The 15,826-nt window shown below is 35.7% G+C and overlaps 1 protein-coding gene across 1 annotated transcript; it reads right to left on the reverse strand.

Moving 5' to 3' along the window:
- Positions 1-12,063: 12,063 nt before the first annotated feature.
- On the reverse strand, positions 12,064-12,781 carry GP9 (glycoprotein IX platelet). The gene has a single exon (XM_026046063.1). The coding sequence runs from the start codon at positions 12,779-12,781 to the stop codon at positions 12,155-12,157; it is 627 nt and encodes a 208-aa protein (XP_025901848.1). The 3' UTR covers positions 12,064-12,154.
- Between the last annotated feature and the right edge of the window lie 3,045 nt (positions 12,782-15,826).

Genomic DNA, 15,826 nt, shown 5'->3' on the forward strand with positions numbered 1-15,826 from the left:
GCTCTGCCTGGGGCGTCGCGGGCCGAACGCAGCGCCCGGGCTGGTGCCCTGTTCCTCCGCAGCCCCATCTACCGGTGTCTTGGACCAAGCAGGTGCTGCGGCACCGTTAGTCCTCCGGGAACCGCGCTGGGCCGCCTGGTGGCCTCCCAGCCATGGCTCGGGGCCAGGGTGCGGCTTGTCTCCAGCGTCACAGGATAATGCTCAGGGCAACGCTWTTTTATGTTCACCCTTGCAACGTGCTGTGCTGCTTGAACATGTCTTTAAGACTGTTAACGTTACACTGTGCATCTTACCATGCATATAATTCTGCATATGTTTTACATATCTATACATACAAAGTGGCTGCATGTACTGAGATAAATGTGGCTCCTCAATGTGGAATTCTGTGTGTTAAGTTGTTGCCTAGATTATGATAATAAACTGTTATTGTGTACTTTTTGTCAATACATATATTTTAAACATTATGCGGTGAGTCAAGCATCACAAGTGAGTACTGCTTTATGAATAAAATATTCTGACAGAGACATTTTGCTAGTATGCTTTTGTAAATAGGGTTTGCTAAAGCTTCCCCTCATGGTTTCAAATGAGGGGAAAAAAGGTGAATTGTGCGCTTAGTGGCATTGTTTCAGAGAGAGTCCATTTCCCCTTGTACAACTTTATAAGTGAGTCAAGGTCAAGGTAGACTGATCAGGCCAACTTGTCTTGAATTGCTCCAAGTTGGTAAGTCAATAGTTTTTTTTTTTTTTTTTTAGGGGGTATTAGATGCTGGGTTAGGAAGTGGTTTAATTATTGCTCCTTTTCTGGTCCCCAAATATTTTTGGTGATCCCAGGTAAGAGCAGTAAGAGCAAAAGTATGAGTGCTCTGTCATGCTGATACAAAAACTTTCTGCTTCTAGTTGTCTGCGATTATGAATTCAACAGGCCAATGAATTTAGGAATATTCATCTGCCAGGACAGAAGAGTTAATGAGTAAGTAAGATGTTACTATGTGTGTGCCCTCATAACACCTTTTTATGTTGTCAGTGCCTGAGCAAACACCCTAGATAAGTTTGATTACTTAAAAGAAATAATGCTAGGTATGTCAATCTTCAATAAAGTATGTAGGATTCATTGTAATGTAATTTTAGTGGAAAGCTAAGCTTACTATTTTCATGAAAGTAATTAGACTACCCGGTATTGCATGATCCTTGCTGTCCTTTACATTACTCTTATTTACTTTTACATTAAATCTACTTAGTGTTGCCTGTCTTTATGAGCCCTTAACTGCTCCTAAAACAAAGAATTGCTCAAACAGAAAAGYGTAAGTATAATAAAGTGATGTTATAACTTGAATTAAGTGAAAGATCTCTTAAGTTGTGGAAGATATCAATAGTAGTTTGAATGTGAAAATGTTTCTAGTTATTCCCCAGATTGTGCTGGGATTAACACCTGTTTGAGGCAATTCTTAGGAAAAAAACAAAATGGGTTTGATTCAGTTCCAATTTGTTTTTGTTTCTTTTCGATTTGTTTATCAGAGAATGGCAGAGAGTGATAGAAACCGGTATGAAAACATAGTTGAGGCTCTCGGTAATGGCCTTGAATGCAAGGCCGTTCTCTCGGCCAGCTCAATTAGTTTAACCAGAGAAGTTGGCTGATGGTAGGGCAGCGAGGTTGAGCTTTGCGGCTTGCTGAAAACCTTTTGCTGCAAGTACAAGGTTTCTTACAAATTTGAACTTCTGCTAGTGGAATTTTATTAGTAAGATTGTATTACATTTCTAAGAAGTTGCTTCATATGAAGCAAATTAGTTTCTGACCTTCTAAATAAATGCATATGATAATCCTATCTGAAGCACTGGGCGGGAAAAATAACGCAAGGAGGAATCCTAAAATATATTACCAAGTCTTTTGTAGCACTCTTTGAAGGAATGGATGGAAATGATTTGAAATAAATTTTGTAACTGTATGCAGTGACTCAATAATAACCTTAGAGGCCACTGTATAGTACCAAGCATTCATTCTCAATAACTTCTAGAGTGGATATAGAACAATYGCCAAAATTGTGAATGAAAACTGAGATGGCTAGAATTATACTTTGGTTGGTACATTGCTTCTCCTTTGTTCCAAGATAATTTTTTTGGGGAAGTTCAATCTCTACTCATCTGTTTATTGTGGAGGCGTATTACTTCATGTTTTTGGTTAGATTTTGGTTAAAAGAATGTTTGTATGTTTGTATTTCTTGGCAGCTTTATATCCTCTCAGTTTAATACCTGAACCAGCATGAATATATTGATTTCTTCAATATATCACAAGCAATGAAATATTCTAGTTAATATTGTAAAGTTATACCCTTATTCRTTGTTACCTGACATTGCCTTGAATATTTATGATAATAAATTCTTGATTGCATATATTAAAGTCATATTTAGCATTTTGTGACTATGGATCATACTGTTTTGTCTATGAGAGCAGACTGCCAGCCTTATTGTGTTAGAAAGATAATATTTTTGACCCTGGTATTAATGTTTGAATTAAAATACCTCAGGCTTTAAAAATTTAAATCGCTTTCAGGGCAGTTGCTAGATGACAGATGTTCTTATTGTTCGTGATTGTTTTTCCACAATAATCAATATGCCTCCATATTCCATGTGAGAAATAACTGAGGAACAGTATATAAGAAGGGATGTCCTTTAAGATAATAGCATAAAATCAGGATTAATTAGGAAACCCCACAGTTTTAGGATAGATTTGTCCTGGAGAATGTCTCTTTTGTCCTCCTGTCTTTACTATGTTCAAACCTTATGACTGCAGAGGTCCTAGYACTCAGACTTCCTGGGGTCCCTTGGGCCTTGTATTGTTTGTGACTTATTGTAACAGAAATCACAGGCCAACCCCCTAATTTTTAGAATCTGTGTGTGGTTCCTTCAGTTATTTGTTGACCTGTGTCATCTTGCCACTGTACACTGCAGATTTATCTTCAAGAATGTAGGATAAGAGAAAAGGGTGAAATCTCTTTGAACAGTATATGTGTTCATTAATATTCCTCTTTTACACTCCAAACAAAATGAAAACCCTACAGAGCAGCACCATGCACATGTACTCAGACTTTACTATCTTGCTTATGACTGACTGCACATTCACGAAATATTATTTGAAAAGCACCACCTGGAAATCTGCATAATTTGGTGACTTCATATTCTTCTGAGAAGAATTAATGTTGTTCTTGTAAACTTATCAGTCATATTAGCAACAGTATTCTTGCTGTCTCTGCATGTCTAAGTTCCCAGGAATACTTATGATAGTTGGTTATACTGATGACTATTTTCCTTTGTCAGGTGTGGATTGCAGACAGAAATATTTTATGCAATTGTTGGATCCTTCATGTCAGTAATGTTGAATGCACAGAACTTTTTAAGTTCTTTGAATCATTCAGTGTGAAAAATTGAGTTGGAACTTAGCAGAATTTTATTTTTTTATTGGACAAATAAATAACATTTATGTTTTCTTTAAGATACTTGGATACCTAATGCTACAAAATAATGTACTGATAGATACTCTGTGATAAATGCGATGCAATAATATGTGTTTTCSTTAGCTGAGACAGAGAAAATGCCTTGGTCGAATGTTTTACCATCTCTGGCCACTCTGATGGGCTTTCTTTAAATTTTTTTTTCCCTCCTCCTCTAAACTGAATCCGTTTTGTAATTCGCCTTGTCTGGTATCTATCTAACCTATTTATGTAGTGTTTCAAAACATTTAGCAATAGTAGACAATAGAACAGCTTGTTCCCTGTCCTCCCTGTCCTCAGGAGGACATATATAATCCTGAATAATCCCCTTTTGAAAAAATTGAGAATGTGTTATTATTTGCAGCTGCATATACATAGGTATATAATGTTATCCATAGAAAAGTTCAATCTCTTTTTCCAAACAGGCAAACTGTGAAACTCAAAGATGCTATAAGACTGTTCCACAAAGCGTTCAAAAATTATATATTGATTCTGGAATTGCTGTGTTTGATTAMTTGAATTATCCAGTATTTTTATACTTTAACAAAATGAATAGAAATTCTATTTACCTTATTCAAATTGTTGTTTTATATACTTTTATCTCTTTTTTTCCCCTCCCCAAAGTTTATCTGTGTTTGTGGTCTTTATAAGAGGTTTTTTTTTGTATTTTTATTCATCTTTGTAGATCATTTCTGAGCTGCTACTTTTTTTTTTTCCTGTGCTTTTTGAGTAGAAATAGCCATAACAACACCATTCCCAGATGAGAACATGCCGTTGCTATATAGCATAGCAAAATAACAGTTTCTTTCATGATAGTGTCTTAGGGCCTTTAAAAATTATAATACTGCATGCTGGCTACTACCCAAGTCATCTTTTTCAGAGTTGATGCACTTAATTTTAAAGTCAGCTTTATGTAGTGTAAGCTGCCCTCCTTGTGTTTACTTTTTTTTTGCCATTGTCATAACTGAATTTTATTGCTCGTCTTCCTCTCTTTTCAATGATGTTGTTGGGAATTGTTGATGAAATGAAAAAAAGCTTGTAAAATACTCCAATATGTCAGCCTAGATGTCTTTAATTTAGTAAGGGCATATATTAATTTAGTGCCATCATTTAAAATATACTGGTATTTGTTAACTTTTGAATTTGATAAACAGAATAAGTAGTGACTGCAGAAATTTCCTCGCTTTTCAATCTGTTTTCTTTTTGTATTTTGTTGTTACTTCCTGTGGGGAGCTTACAGTGCTCTTACATGAGAGTCCAAAAGTGAAATGCAGTGGCTAAATATAGCCTGAAATAATATTTGTACCGTTACCTTTGATTTGTACAGGTCAATGAACATGGGAAATAACTTTGCCCAGTATGGAATGCAGTTCACATTTTTGTATTAGTTATGATTCCTCTGGAGGACTCAGACAAATTAAGAGCAAGAAGATCCTATGTATGTTAAAAGGAAGACAGCTGCTAAGTAAATGTCATTTTAAATATTTGGTTATGAGTATAATATTTGTGTTCTCATTTCATAGACAGCAAGTTCAACACTATTTTTGAATCACTGAATAAGTAAGTATAAGAAGGAAGAAAAATTGTCTGTTGCTCAGTTGAGATGATAGTGTGAATTCACTAGTGGTCGTAGATACACTATCAGTCTGTATGAATACTTTCAAATACCATTACAAATGCAGTTCATCTCTACACGATTGGTATGAAATGAGATATATCTGTTGTTTTGAAATATATGGAGAATCTGCTAAACACCTGACAGATCTGCTATGATCTTCAAAGAGGTCTTTGGCCAGATAGTAGTTGGAATATTTTATTAGGAACTGAAACCAAATTGCTGCTCAGGTCAGTGGATCTTTGCTGCACAGAAGGCAAGATTGGGGTCTTAGAATCTATATGTCTCGGCCTGGCTTCTGCAGCAGTATGCACTTGCTCAGGGCTGTAGTAAAACTCTGAGCTGAAACTTGTAAATGTGAAATTGCTCTCTGTAACATGAGTTACTTAGGTTATTATCAGCCCTATACAGGTAACATTTTTTTCCTTATGTTTTTCTGGAAAAATGCATCAACTTGAAGCTAGCTAGCTGCTTAAGCAAAGAATGCTAAGAATGTAAACGTTGATTTATATAAAAAAAAAAAATCCAAGACTTGTTTCTTTCTATCTACTGTAAGAAACTGTGCAAAAGAAATTGTATTGTGGATCTTTATGCAAAATACAATGATATGTCATCTTTTCTAAACTTGAAGTGTATCTCAAAACATTTCTTTATTGATGTAGCTGACAGATTTTAAGCTAATTTTATGAAGTGTTTTGTAAATATTTAATGTAAAGATTGAGCCACATCGTTTTCAGTTGTAATAGCAGAAAATTTAAGACAGGAATTTTAGTCAGGAAAATAAATGGAGACTCTAATGCCCAATGTCCACAAATTTAGTATCTTTATATTTCTGTCGAGAGAAAAATACTTCCTTCTTGCATCATTTGACATATTTCATTTCAGAAAACTATGAAGAATCTGGAAAAAAAATGACAGTAATTGCTTGTTYGGAAGATTAGTCAATCATATCCCATTACCACAATCTTATATGAAAAGGTGGCAAGCTTCAAGGCGTTCTTCCCCATGAAAGCTTTCAGCAACCACTAGGTGACAATGTTGATCCAATTTCAGAGCTGTCTTTGCAAAGCTGTTACTAGAGTTAAACACTTAGGATCCCTAGAGTTCAATTACCCACCATCTGAGGTCTTTTGGGGACTGCAGTTACCATTTCTTTCAGGTTGTAATTGCTGCTGCTTTGGTTTTATCTTTCTAATAATTCACTTGTTTTATAAGTGTATCTGAAAATTAAGTGATTAAATGATCAATTTTGCAGTTGCCTTGCAATCTTGAGAAATGCAAACATACTTGCTTCTAAAGGCTTCCTGGTCATACAAAGAAGACAAGTGCTTATGATGTGGTAGGTGCCACATTCTTCAACTATCTCCTGCCACTGCTGGTATAAAATGGATGGCAAGATAGATTTTATGCTGGGTAGGAGGTTCCAAACTCCTCTGTGGCACCAACAAGTAGAATGTAATAGCTAGCCAGAGATAAAATTATGAATATCAGAGCCAAAAATCTCCTGGACCATAAAGAGGAGACAAGAAAAAATCAGAGAGGAAAAGAGAGCCTGAAATACATCCCTGTTGAGACTTCCTTCCCTTTATGCCAAGACCATGTAAAAATGGGCTTTGCTTGATGCTTTTCTTTTTCTCTAGACCATTATGAGTGCTCTGGATTTTCCTTAGCCTGTGCTCTGGATTCTTCTTAGCCCTGTCTCTCACCGCTTTCTATAGAGAGAAGTCTCCATGCACTTTTCCCAGAGACTGCATCTGTGTAAAAGACAGCAATTCAACTTGAATAACTATAAGTCCAAATACAAGATGCAAGATAGTCCAAATCTGTAATAACTGTAAGTCCAGATACAAGAAAAAGAAGTCACAGCTAAGCTATGTGAAATTTGAATGATAACTTTTATCATCTGATACATTAAATTCATATTCCCTAAAATGAGCTTGCCATCTCTGACTGTAACCATGTGCCTGCAAAAATGGTGTCACTCCTGCTGCTCATGGGCAATCATTTGCAGATCCATGTCATTGGGAACACGCCATTGGGGAAGGCGTCAGGGAACAGATTGCCCCAGGAAAGAGTTCAGCATAAATAGCTGCCACGTGGCTATTATGCAACTAAAGTAATTTGTTCTCAGATACCCATTATTGGGTGTAATCTAAATCTAATTGGAACTAATTTAATAGGATAATATTTACTTGATTTTTTTCTGTGTAGTGTTTTGAAGAGAGAAAGTAATGTGATAAGCTTAGTACTATTAAAGTAGTACTATTAGATAGGACTTCTTAGTTTTTCAATGTAGTTACTGATCTCAATTTGAAAAATTGAGAGTTTAGTGCTGTATATGGGTCATGGCATCAATATTTGATAAGCAAAATCAGAATCAAAATTATTTTTTCATAACATGTATGTTCTGTTTTTGAAAAGATATTTAAGGAATAGTAATATAATTATAACAGTATTTAGCTTTATTCAATGTCTAGCATATATTTTTTCCCCTCAAATCCGTAATATTCAACAATAGTTTTAAAAAATTGATTTCTTATTAAACCAAGTCACTTCAAAATCTGTGTATTTTATCTTGAAAATCCAATCTTATATCAGAAAATGAATGAAGTATGACAAAAAAATAAAAACTTCTCTGTGAGAAGGTATATTCCAGAGTAGTCTTCTTAAATCATGATCCGTAAAGTCACTTTTGTGGATACTAGTGTCAGAGAAAAATATACATGGAAAACTTGAGAAAGCATCCTTCATCATCCAATATTTGAATTATTTAATTGTACTGCGAATCTGAAGTAACAGCAAGAAATTTTCTTTGCATTTTATTTAGTTCTGTTTAGTGCTAATGATTCTTTCCTTGTCTGAATATCATGTACCACGTCCAATGTTCATTAAACCTGATCGTAAGTCTCACGTTAACAAGTGTAAAATCAAACCTGTGTTGCCAAATGCTTCCAAGTGTAATTCTGTCCTTCCTGCCAGCCAGACTTGCAAAGTTGAGAGACATGTGAAAATCTGTTGCTAATCATGACTTTGAAAAACAAAGTTTTGATTCTTTGTGTTATTAAATACCTGCCATTTAACTTGTGATAATTTCTGTGAGCTGTTAGTGCAAATTTAGAACTGCTACTAACAGCGACCTCCCCCTGTTCAGGGGAGTCCTTGGAGTGTTAAAATCCTGGGTATGCATCTCAGGCAGCTACACCTTGGGARGAAACCGACTGCTAGCCAAAGTGTGTGTATTAACATATAAAGCAAGGGAAGAAGGTTGTGTTCAGAGGTAGAAACACAACCTCCTTGCTCTGTGGGGTGAGTTTCAAAGGTACTGTGTACCCTTAGATCCGACTTGTTTCAGCTGAAGAAATTAGGATTTAAAACATCTGAGAAATATGTAGTCCAGCATCCCGAGTAAAGGAAGAAATGGGCAAGTTCAGTTAATCCACAGCATAAAGAAAGTTTTTTTTTTTTTTTTGTGGTAAATGTGTAATATTACTGTAAATAAGCATCTCTTCAGTTTTAAAATAACTTAGATCACACCTTCAAGCAGAGGTGCACTTGCTCTTCTCTTTTGCAGCAGGGAATCTGGTCAATTTCTGTTCAGAAAATACCAATTTTCTCCTGCTTTCCTGCTTAGCAACTCCATCCTTCTCCTCCACAGTGTCCTGTATGGTTCCTTTTGAGGTTTCTGCCCTCTTGCTGTGGCTTCTTTCTTCCCCTTTTTCAGAGAGTTTTCTTCCCTGTTGCTTGGAGACTTAGAGATAAGAAAAATAAATTTATAAAAAACTGAAAAAGCTTTAATTCTTAGATATTAGTCTATGTCTGCTGAAGAAAAGAGTATTTGTCGCCAACTTCAAGAGGCAGATCCCACATGACTGTATTCACAGCAAGGCTTTAGTGATGCAAAGCAAAACTTCCAGATCTGAATAACTGCATAATCATGTCACAGTTTGACTCCATTAATGCACAGAGGCAGTTGTATTTGACAGGACTTTTGCTTGGTCAGTGTGGGCTGAAGGGCATGAGACCTAGTAATTTTCAGAAAATGAGCTTTTCCCTGTTTATTTTACATTATGCATCTCCAAAGCTGACTGTTAGTCCATTCATCAAAATAATTACGTTCCATTAATAATATTGTGGCCTTAAGCATGATGAACCATGTTCCATGATGTTTATGAAAGCCTAGTGTGAAGGTTCCCAACACAATCCAAATGAAACTACATACACATTTAGGAATACTTAAGGCATGATATCTTAATTTGTTGGTCATTTAGATTCAGATGATTATAGAGTGCAAATTGTTAATGCGGTATGTGCTCTATAATGAGTCCTATGTGTCCTATGTGCCTCTAGCCACTATTTATTGCATTCAATTTCCAGACACTAGACAGTTAAATTTGTTTTAGGGAGACTTCTCCACTTGTTCTAAGAATTTTTTTTTCCACTTGGCTTTGAAATTAATATAAGATAAAACCTATACTGGTCAAAATGATTGTTATGGATCCAGAATTCTGAGTCATCAGGTTTCAGGGAACTGGTCAGACCTGGAAATCAAATGTTGCAAGACTGTTTGAACAGACAATTTATACATGTTTCATGTACATATTTCATATACCCTGTGTATAATGGGTATTTTATACTCATTACTTCAAAAATAGGAATAGTCTCCTACTTTTTTCAGTAACACTGAAAGTCATTTTGGTGTGGGAGGGAATTGTGAGGTCAGAACCAAAGTGCCTGGTTTCTAAACCTCCTTTTTTGTTTAGTTGTGTAAATGTCAGTAGCTATTTTCAAAATAATGCCTTACGTTTATTAATGTCAAATGAAAAAATAAGCAGCATGATGCATGAATTCAAACAATTAATTTGTAATAAGAGCAAATGTAGGTCTCATGCTTAAGGAGAACAGAAGTTGTCCACACTGAATTACCGTTGTGCTTCAATGTTAAGAGAATTTGGGGATATTCAAGCAAAAAGGTAACTCACCTGTCATTCTGTCTAATAAATAAAGTCCCCAAATATTTTCTGTGTTAATTAGATTGCATTTTACACAGATCTGTTCTTTGCTTGTTATAGGAAAGGATATGTTTATATGTTTAAAAATACTTAATATGATGAATGCTTTCAATTCAAGCTCAGTTACGCTGAGTGTGACTATTTGTCTTKCTAAATATAAAAGCCAGAACTCAAAACTTTTTAATTACAATTAGTCCCAGTAGTTGTGCTTACATTTCTAAAGAACACATTCCCCTTTTTTAAAATACATCAATTTACCATAAATCTTAGGGGCATGTGAAAATAGATGTATTCACTGTTTTGCAATTTTGCAGGCCTGAGATGGTAACTTAGAAAGTGTTGGGGCTTTCCGAGATCTTTACACACTCCTCTGGGAACATAGTTTGCATGTTTAATTTGGATAGCTGRCATTATATTTCCTTGTCTTTGCATGACAAGAGGTGGTAGCCGTTGTAGCATTATTTATGCAATTTTGTGCTTAAGCAAGATGTAGTGGCCTTACTAGATAAGTGTTTGAATGATGCTCTTGAGGCTTTAATTAACTGTTCCAGCTTTTCAGTTTTCAGAGTTTCTTCAGATAAAAGCCAAATGGTTCAGAAGTGATAAACACTATGCTAGTTTAGTGGAATGTGAAATATTGCCATGGAAGAGATTCCCTCTCCTTTAGTCTTCTGCTTAGACAAAGTGGTCAGAAAACATGTCTYCCTGAAGAATTGTAGATGCATATTGAATAAAATATTTTTTTCAATATGCTATGTTTATTTGATGTGTTYGTTGGTGTAAGCAGAAATATTTGTAACTGCTTATTTATTTATATTGGTATAGATGAAGCTGTACCGTAGTTTACTATTTTATCTATACTAGCAAACTCTCAAGTTAATTACATTCCAATGCAGAGTTGTAATGTCCCTCACCTCACCTGCATGTTAAATATTTTTTCCCTTAAGTTCATAGACTGCATATATTCAGTTCATTGGGTTTCATGGCCTGTTTTTATGACTAGTACAAAAATACCTATGTAGCTTTATAGGCACAAAAGAGATCTTTAGTGTTAATGATTTATGTTTTATTAGGGAAAACAAGAAAAATCATTTAAGAAACTCCACGATGAGAGACCACAGAGTGTATTTCTTCTCTAATATTCAGCATTAATAAAAATAGTGGTTGCTTTTTAAAAATTTAAAAACTCAGAGAAAATATAATTACATAACTGCATATATTATATTCATATCTGTTTCTTTGAGATTTTTTCCTGCAGAGATAGTTCATGAGATATAACGTTTAATAAAGTCAGGCAAATTCTGATTGTATGTGCTCAGCTGATTGAAATACACAAATAAATTTGAAGACAGAATTTTGTTCTGGTTTGCACCTGAGAATGTCATCGCTTTACTATAAGCCATCCAGTTTATTGCAGATTATGTAGTTTATTTTTTTAGCAAGGTTGTAGCCCTAGAAAGCAAACTCTGTGCTGCACTTGGAAGTATTATCTGTAAAGAATGTGATACATGGTTGAAAAAAGATTAGTGGCACCTCATTGCTATTTGGGCTTTTGGGAGGGTGGTTCGGTCRGTGTGTACCGAACTGCCTAGCTGCACTGGCAGTGCTGTGTGTCTCTGGGATGCACTACCTTCATGGTCTGCCCCGCAATAAATTTGCCAAAGCAAGGAGAGTTGTTTAAATGTTTTAGGCAGATATTATGTATAGTTGGGGGAACTTCTGTTAAAATAACTGTCATTTTTAGTGGCACTTGCAGTATGAAAAATATCCAGTGTTGATGTTAGACTGTAGGATATATGAGCTGCCATTTGATTGTTGGGTGCTCCAGGTAACCCACCTCTATGTACATATGAATTTTCTCTTGTTATTCCCCAGTGTGAATCATTTGTAGACTTTAAAACGTACACATTATCCTTTAGATTATGAATTAAATCATTTTATAACATAGGAGAATCTTTGACTCAGGCTATTCTTTTCCTTTTCTCARTCTAAAGCCCTGATTTGCACTCAGCCTCACTTCTGGTGCAGCTAATGCTTGTCAACAGCTCACTGTACCTTACGATTTTTGAAGCTGTCCTGCTGCAACAGTGGGTCGCTAAAGTCATACTGGCTTATATTTATCTGGTAGACCAACTTTTTTGAGAATTTCAGAGCCCATGCTACTAAAATAAGTGTAGTTATTGCTACAGCAATTAAAATGAGATCTCGCCAAAAGAACTCAAGACTTTTGATCGGGAGAAGCCTCTTACAGATGCCCAGCTCATTCCCAGTCAGCTCTCTCATGGGCTTCATCTTAACCGGAGCTGGGGTTGCACATCTGACGTTTGCAAGCGAGGATTCAGAGATATCTTCTAGCCAGAGTTTTAAATAAAGAATATGACAGTCACAGTTCCAAGGATTGTCAAACATTTTCACGTCTTCCAGGCTGAGTAGGCCGTCCAGAGTACCCGGAGGAACCGTGGTCAGGCTGTTATTCTGCAGATAAAGCTTCTTGGTGTTAACAGGCAAAGCAGGCACTTCCTTCAGCTTCCTTGAACTGCAGTCTATCTCCAAACCCTTCATTTTTCCCAGTGACTTGCAAAGGCAGGCAGGAGGACAGACTTCAGTTTGGGTCGTGTGAAACAGCAGTAATAGGGCAAATCCCATGACAGTGGTGAATTCTGCTTTGTTCATGCTTCAGCTACCCAAAAGTTAAGAATAATAATCTGATAAGCATGGTTTACTAATTAGCATGTTTCTGAATGCAGAACTGGAATACAACAGTATTTCTTTCTCAGGATTTCCAGGAAGCCTGAGTTTTTTTGGAAGACAGTCATTACCTTCCATTATAATTCCCACAGATCTATTCTTGAAACCAAGTAGTACAAGTGCAAAGGAATTAAAGCACCATGAGTCCCTTCACATCCAAATTATTACTTTGCCTGCATCATTGTACAAAATACAGCATTGTCTAAAGCTTTGGAAGATAATGTTTCCAGGAGGTAGTGGTACAAGTAGGTTAGTTTTAGGCAAAAGTTTTGATTCAGTTTCTAGACCTTTGCAGGATTAGGGATAAAATTGCATGTTGAAACTGGACTTTGAGATTAACAGACTATATAATTCTAAACATTTTTATATCCTTATCCTTGTAAGCAGCAAGTAGGAAGTTTCACATGGGAAATAGTTCCCTTTTTTTTGCCTTGTAGCTTCATGCATCTCTGAGAAAGTGCAGTTTAAAATTTGAATGAGTAAAGAACTGGAAATTCTGCATATCTGTGCACAGATACTGTTTGTCTTTTAGGGATCACATAATCATATGACTGGCAGATAACCAGGCTGGCAGTTCTCTAGAGTGACTCCACTCCCCATCTTAGCCTCCTCTCTTCCCTGTCTATATTTTCTACCTGTCTGCATTTAATAAGAGATGGCGAGCCTTGTGATCACATTGGAATTTGAATATCTGTTCTCCAAATTGGGGAAGTTAATATATTGAAACTGTCTCTTTTTATGACTTCCATACATCCCATAGTTAAAATGTGCTTTCTTTCTTAAAATTTATTTGCAAAAATAAATTGTAAAATATTTCTGATTGTATTGTCATGAGTGTTATAGCAGATATTGTAAAAAGTGCTAGATAAACTTTGTTTTGAAAAGAAGAAGGCAAAAAGCTGTATGGTATAATATTACTTGCAGAGAAACATTAGATGTATGCTGGAAGAGTGGCTTCACATTAGACTGAACAGCGTAAGAAGCAGCAGGCAGATAGAGCATACCTATTAAGATAACAAATGGAGAGGAAAAGAGTTTTTTACGTACATAAGGAAATACAGAGTTTCCATTAATATACGTAGAAGGGAATTTGAAACGTGGAGAGATTCTAGAACATGAAAAAGAAAGTGTTTCCTTTTATAAACTTGAAATAAGCTGAACCTTTTTTTTTCTCCAAAAAGTTTGATTTAATGACTAAAACTGCAGGGGAAAAAACTCGCAGTCATTTGATTTTGCTTCAAAATTGTTTTTCCAATTTAATTACAAGGTTTGTGTAGTTAATATCTCAAAATACAGTTAGACATCCTTAGGCTTTTAGTCTAAATATTACCTAATTGTATTTCAAGTGGGATTTAGTTAACCTTTTATTGTGTCTTTGTTAGCAAAGAATGTATCTTTGGCCTGAATCAAGACATCCACTATTTCTCAGGAAATCTAGTTTTATTTAAAGCAAATGAAACAACAGGCTTTGTCATCTGACTATATACTAAAGTTACAAGATTTCTTGTGATCTAATAWATAAATTTAAAGAAATTTCAAAKAAAACATGTGACCAGGATTTTTTATAAAAAAAGAACTATTGAGCTGCCCAACACTTACCCTTTTTTTTTTGTTTTGATTCCTTTCTCTTTGCGTGATAGAGCATTGGAGTGCACACAGCAACTGAAGCTGAGTTTTAAAGACTCAGTAAGGAAATGAGTTAAAGAGGAGTTTTTTTCCTGTGCATTAAAGGAAACCATTCCCATGGCTTCCGTTGGAAGATCCATGATGTCAAATGGTGAAATGTGCCTTGTCACAGAGTGCTTGGGGATTTTGTGTATTTTCTGCAGACTGAAGGAAATGCTTTTATTTTCTTTTTTATTGCTAATATTTATCCATTAAACCTGGCAGTTTCTTGAAACCCTAAAATGACTCATCTGAAATCAAACAAATTTCATCCTCAAGAGCTGTGTAGCTCAAAAGAGGGCTATAGTCCTGCAAATTTCTTCACTTGGAAGTTGCTGAAGAGTGTAGGTTGCTCAATAATAGTGGTGTAGCATCCAAAAACGTAATGCAATGTTTGGAGGGAATGCAGGGTTATGCAAGTATGTAACATACGTGTATCTGTCCATCTACATAAAGAATGCTAGTGTCATACTTAGGCGTTAGTATTTTGGCTGTTTGGGTAACGTTCATAGAAAAATCCATAGATGAGATTGTGATCATTTTTCTCTTTTTAACAGCATATGTTTGGAAGTGAAGTGTGTTGCTGGGCCATAAATTTCATAAATGCTTATCTTACCCCATACTTGCTTCCAATATCACACAATCTGTGATGTATATCATAAGGAATGTTGCTACAGAAACTAAAGAGTTTCTTGTTAAATAGTTAAATGCTGCATCTTCTTGAATTGAAAGAGGTGCAAAATATTTGGAACCTTCTGGAATCTATGCTCAAATTCTGTGCTATAGATCTCTAAGATTAGATTGCCTAAGTAGTCCTGCATTCTTCCAGCTGCTGTTACACGTGGCTGAAGAAGTAGCTGATTGTGCTGAGCCCCTTAATCTGTCTGATTTGACGGGGACCATAGCTGTGTTTCTGCAGCTCTGAGTGACATGAATGCATGTAGTGAATATCTAGYAGGAATGAAGTTTAACCCAGGCGTTTGCATTTATAATTTTAGGGCTCTGCTTAGTTTCTTGTAGGTCATGTGAGAATTCATCTTTTAAGAGGATTTAATAAAATCCAATTTAAATGAATTGTTATTCTCTGCAGGTGCTTATTTTCTACAGAATGGATCAGTTTGAACTACTTTTCTGGATGAAAAAGGCTCTGTCAAGCTTCTCAGCTTTGAGGTATTTCTGACATCCTCATTTCCCAACAAAACCTCTCTCCTCATGTTGCTTCCAGCAATTACATTTAAAAACTCTAGATGAATCTGTGGCCAGCCTTGCTTTGGATTGATTAAATAGAAAAACAAAAAAAGATTG

This window comes from Nothoprocta perdicaria, unplaced genomic scaffold, assembly GCF_003342845.1.
Source record: "Nothoprocta perdicaria isolate Ctin4 unplaced genomic scaffold, notPer1 scaffold_42, whole genome shotgun sequence".
In the NCBI taxonomy this organism is placed as follows: domain Eukaryota; kingdom Metazoa; phylum Chordata; class Aves; order Tinamiformes; family Tinamidae; genus Nothoprocta; species Nothoprocta perdicaria.

Coding starts and splice junctions, on each gene's coding strand:
- GP9 (XM_026046063.1), bottom strand. CDS start 12,781: ATGAACAAAGCAGAATTCACCACTGTCATGGGATTTGCCCTATTACTG.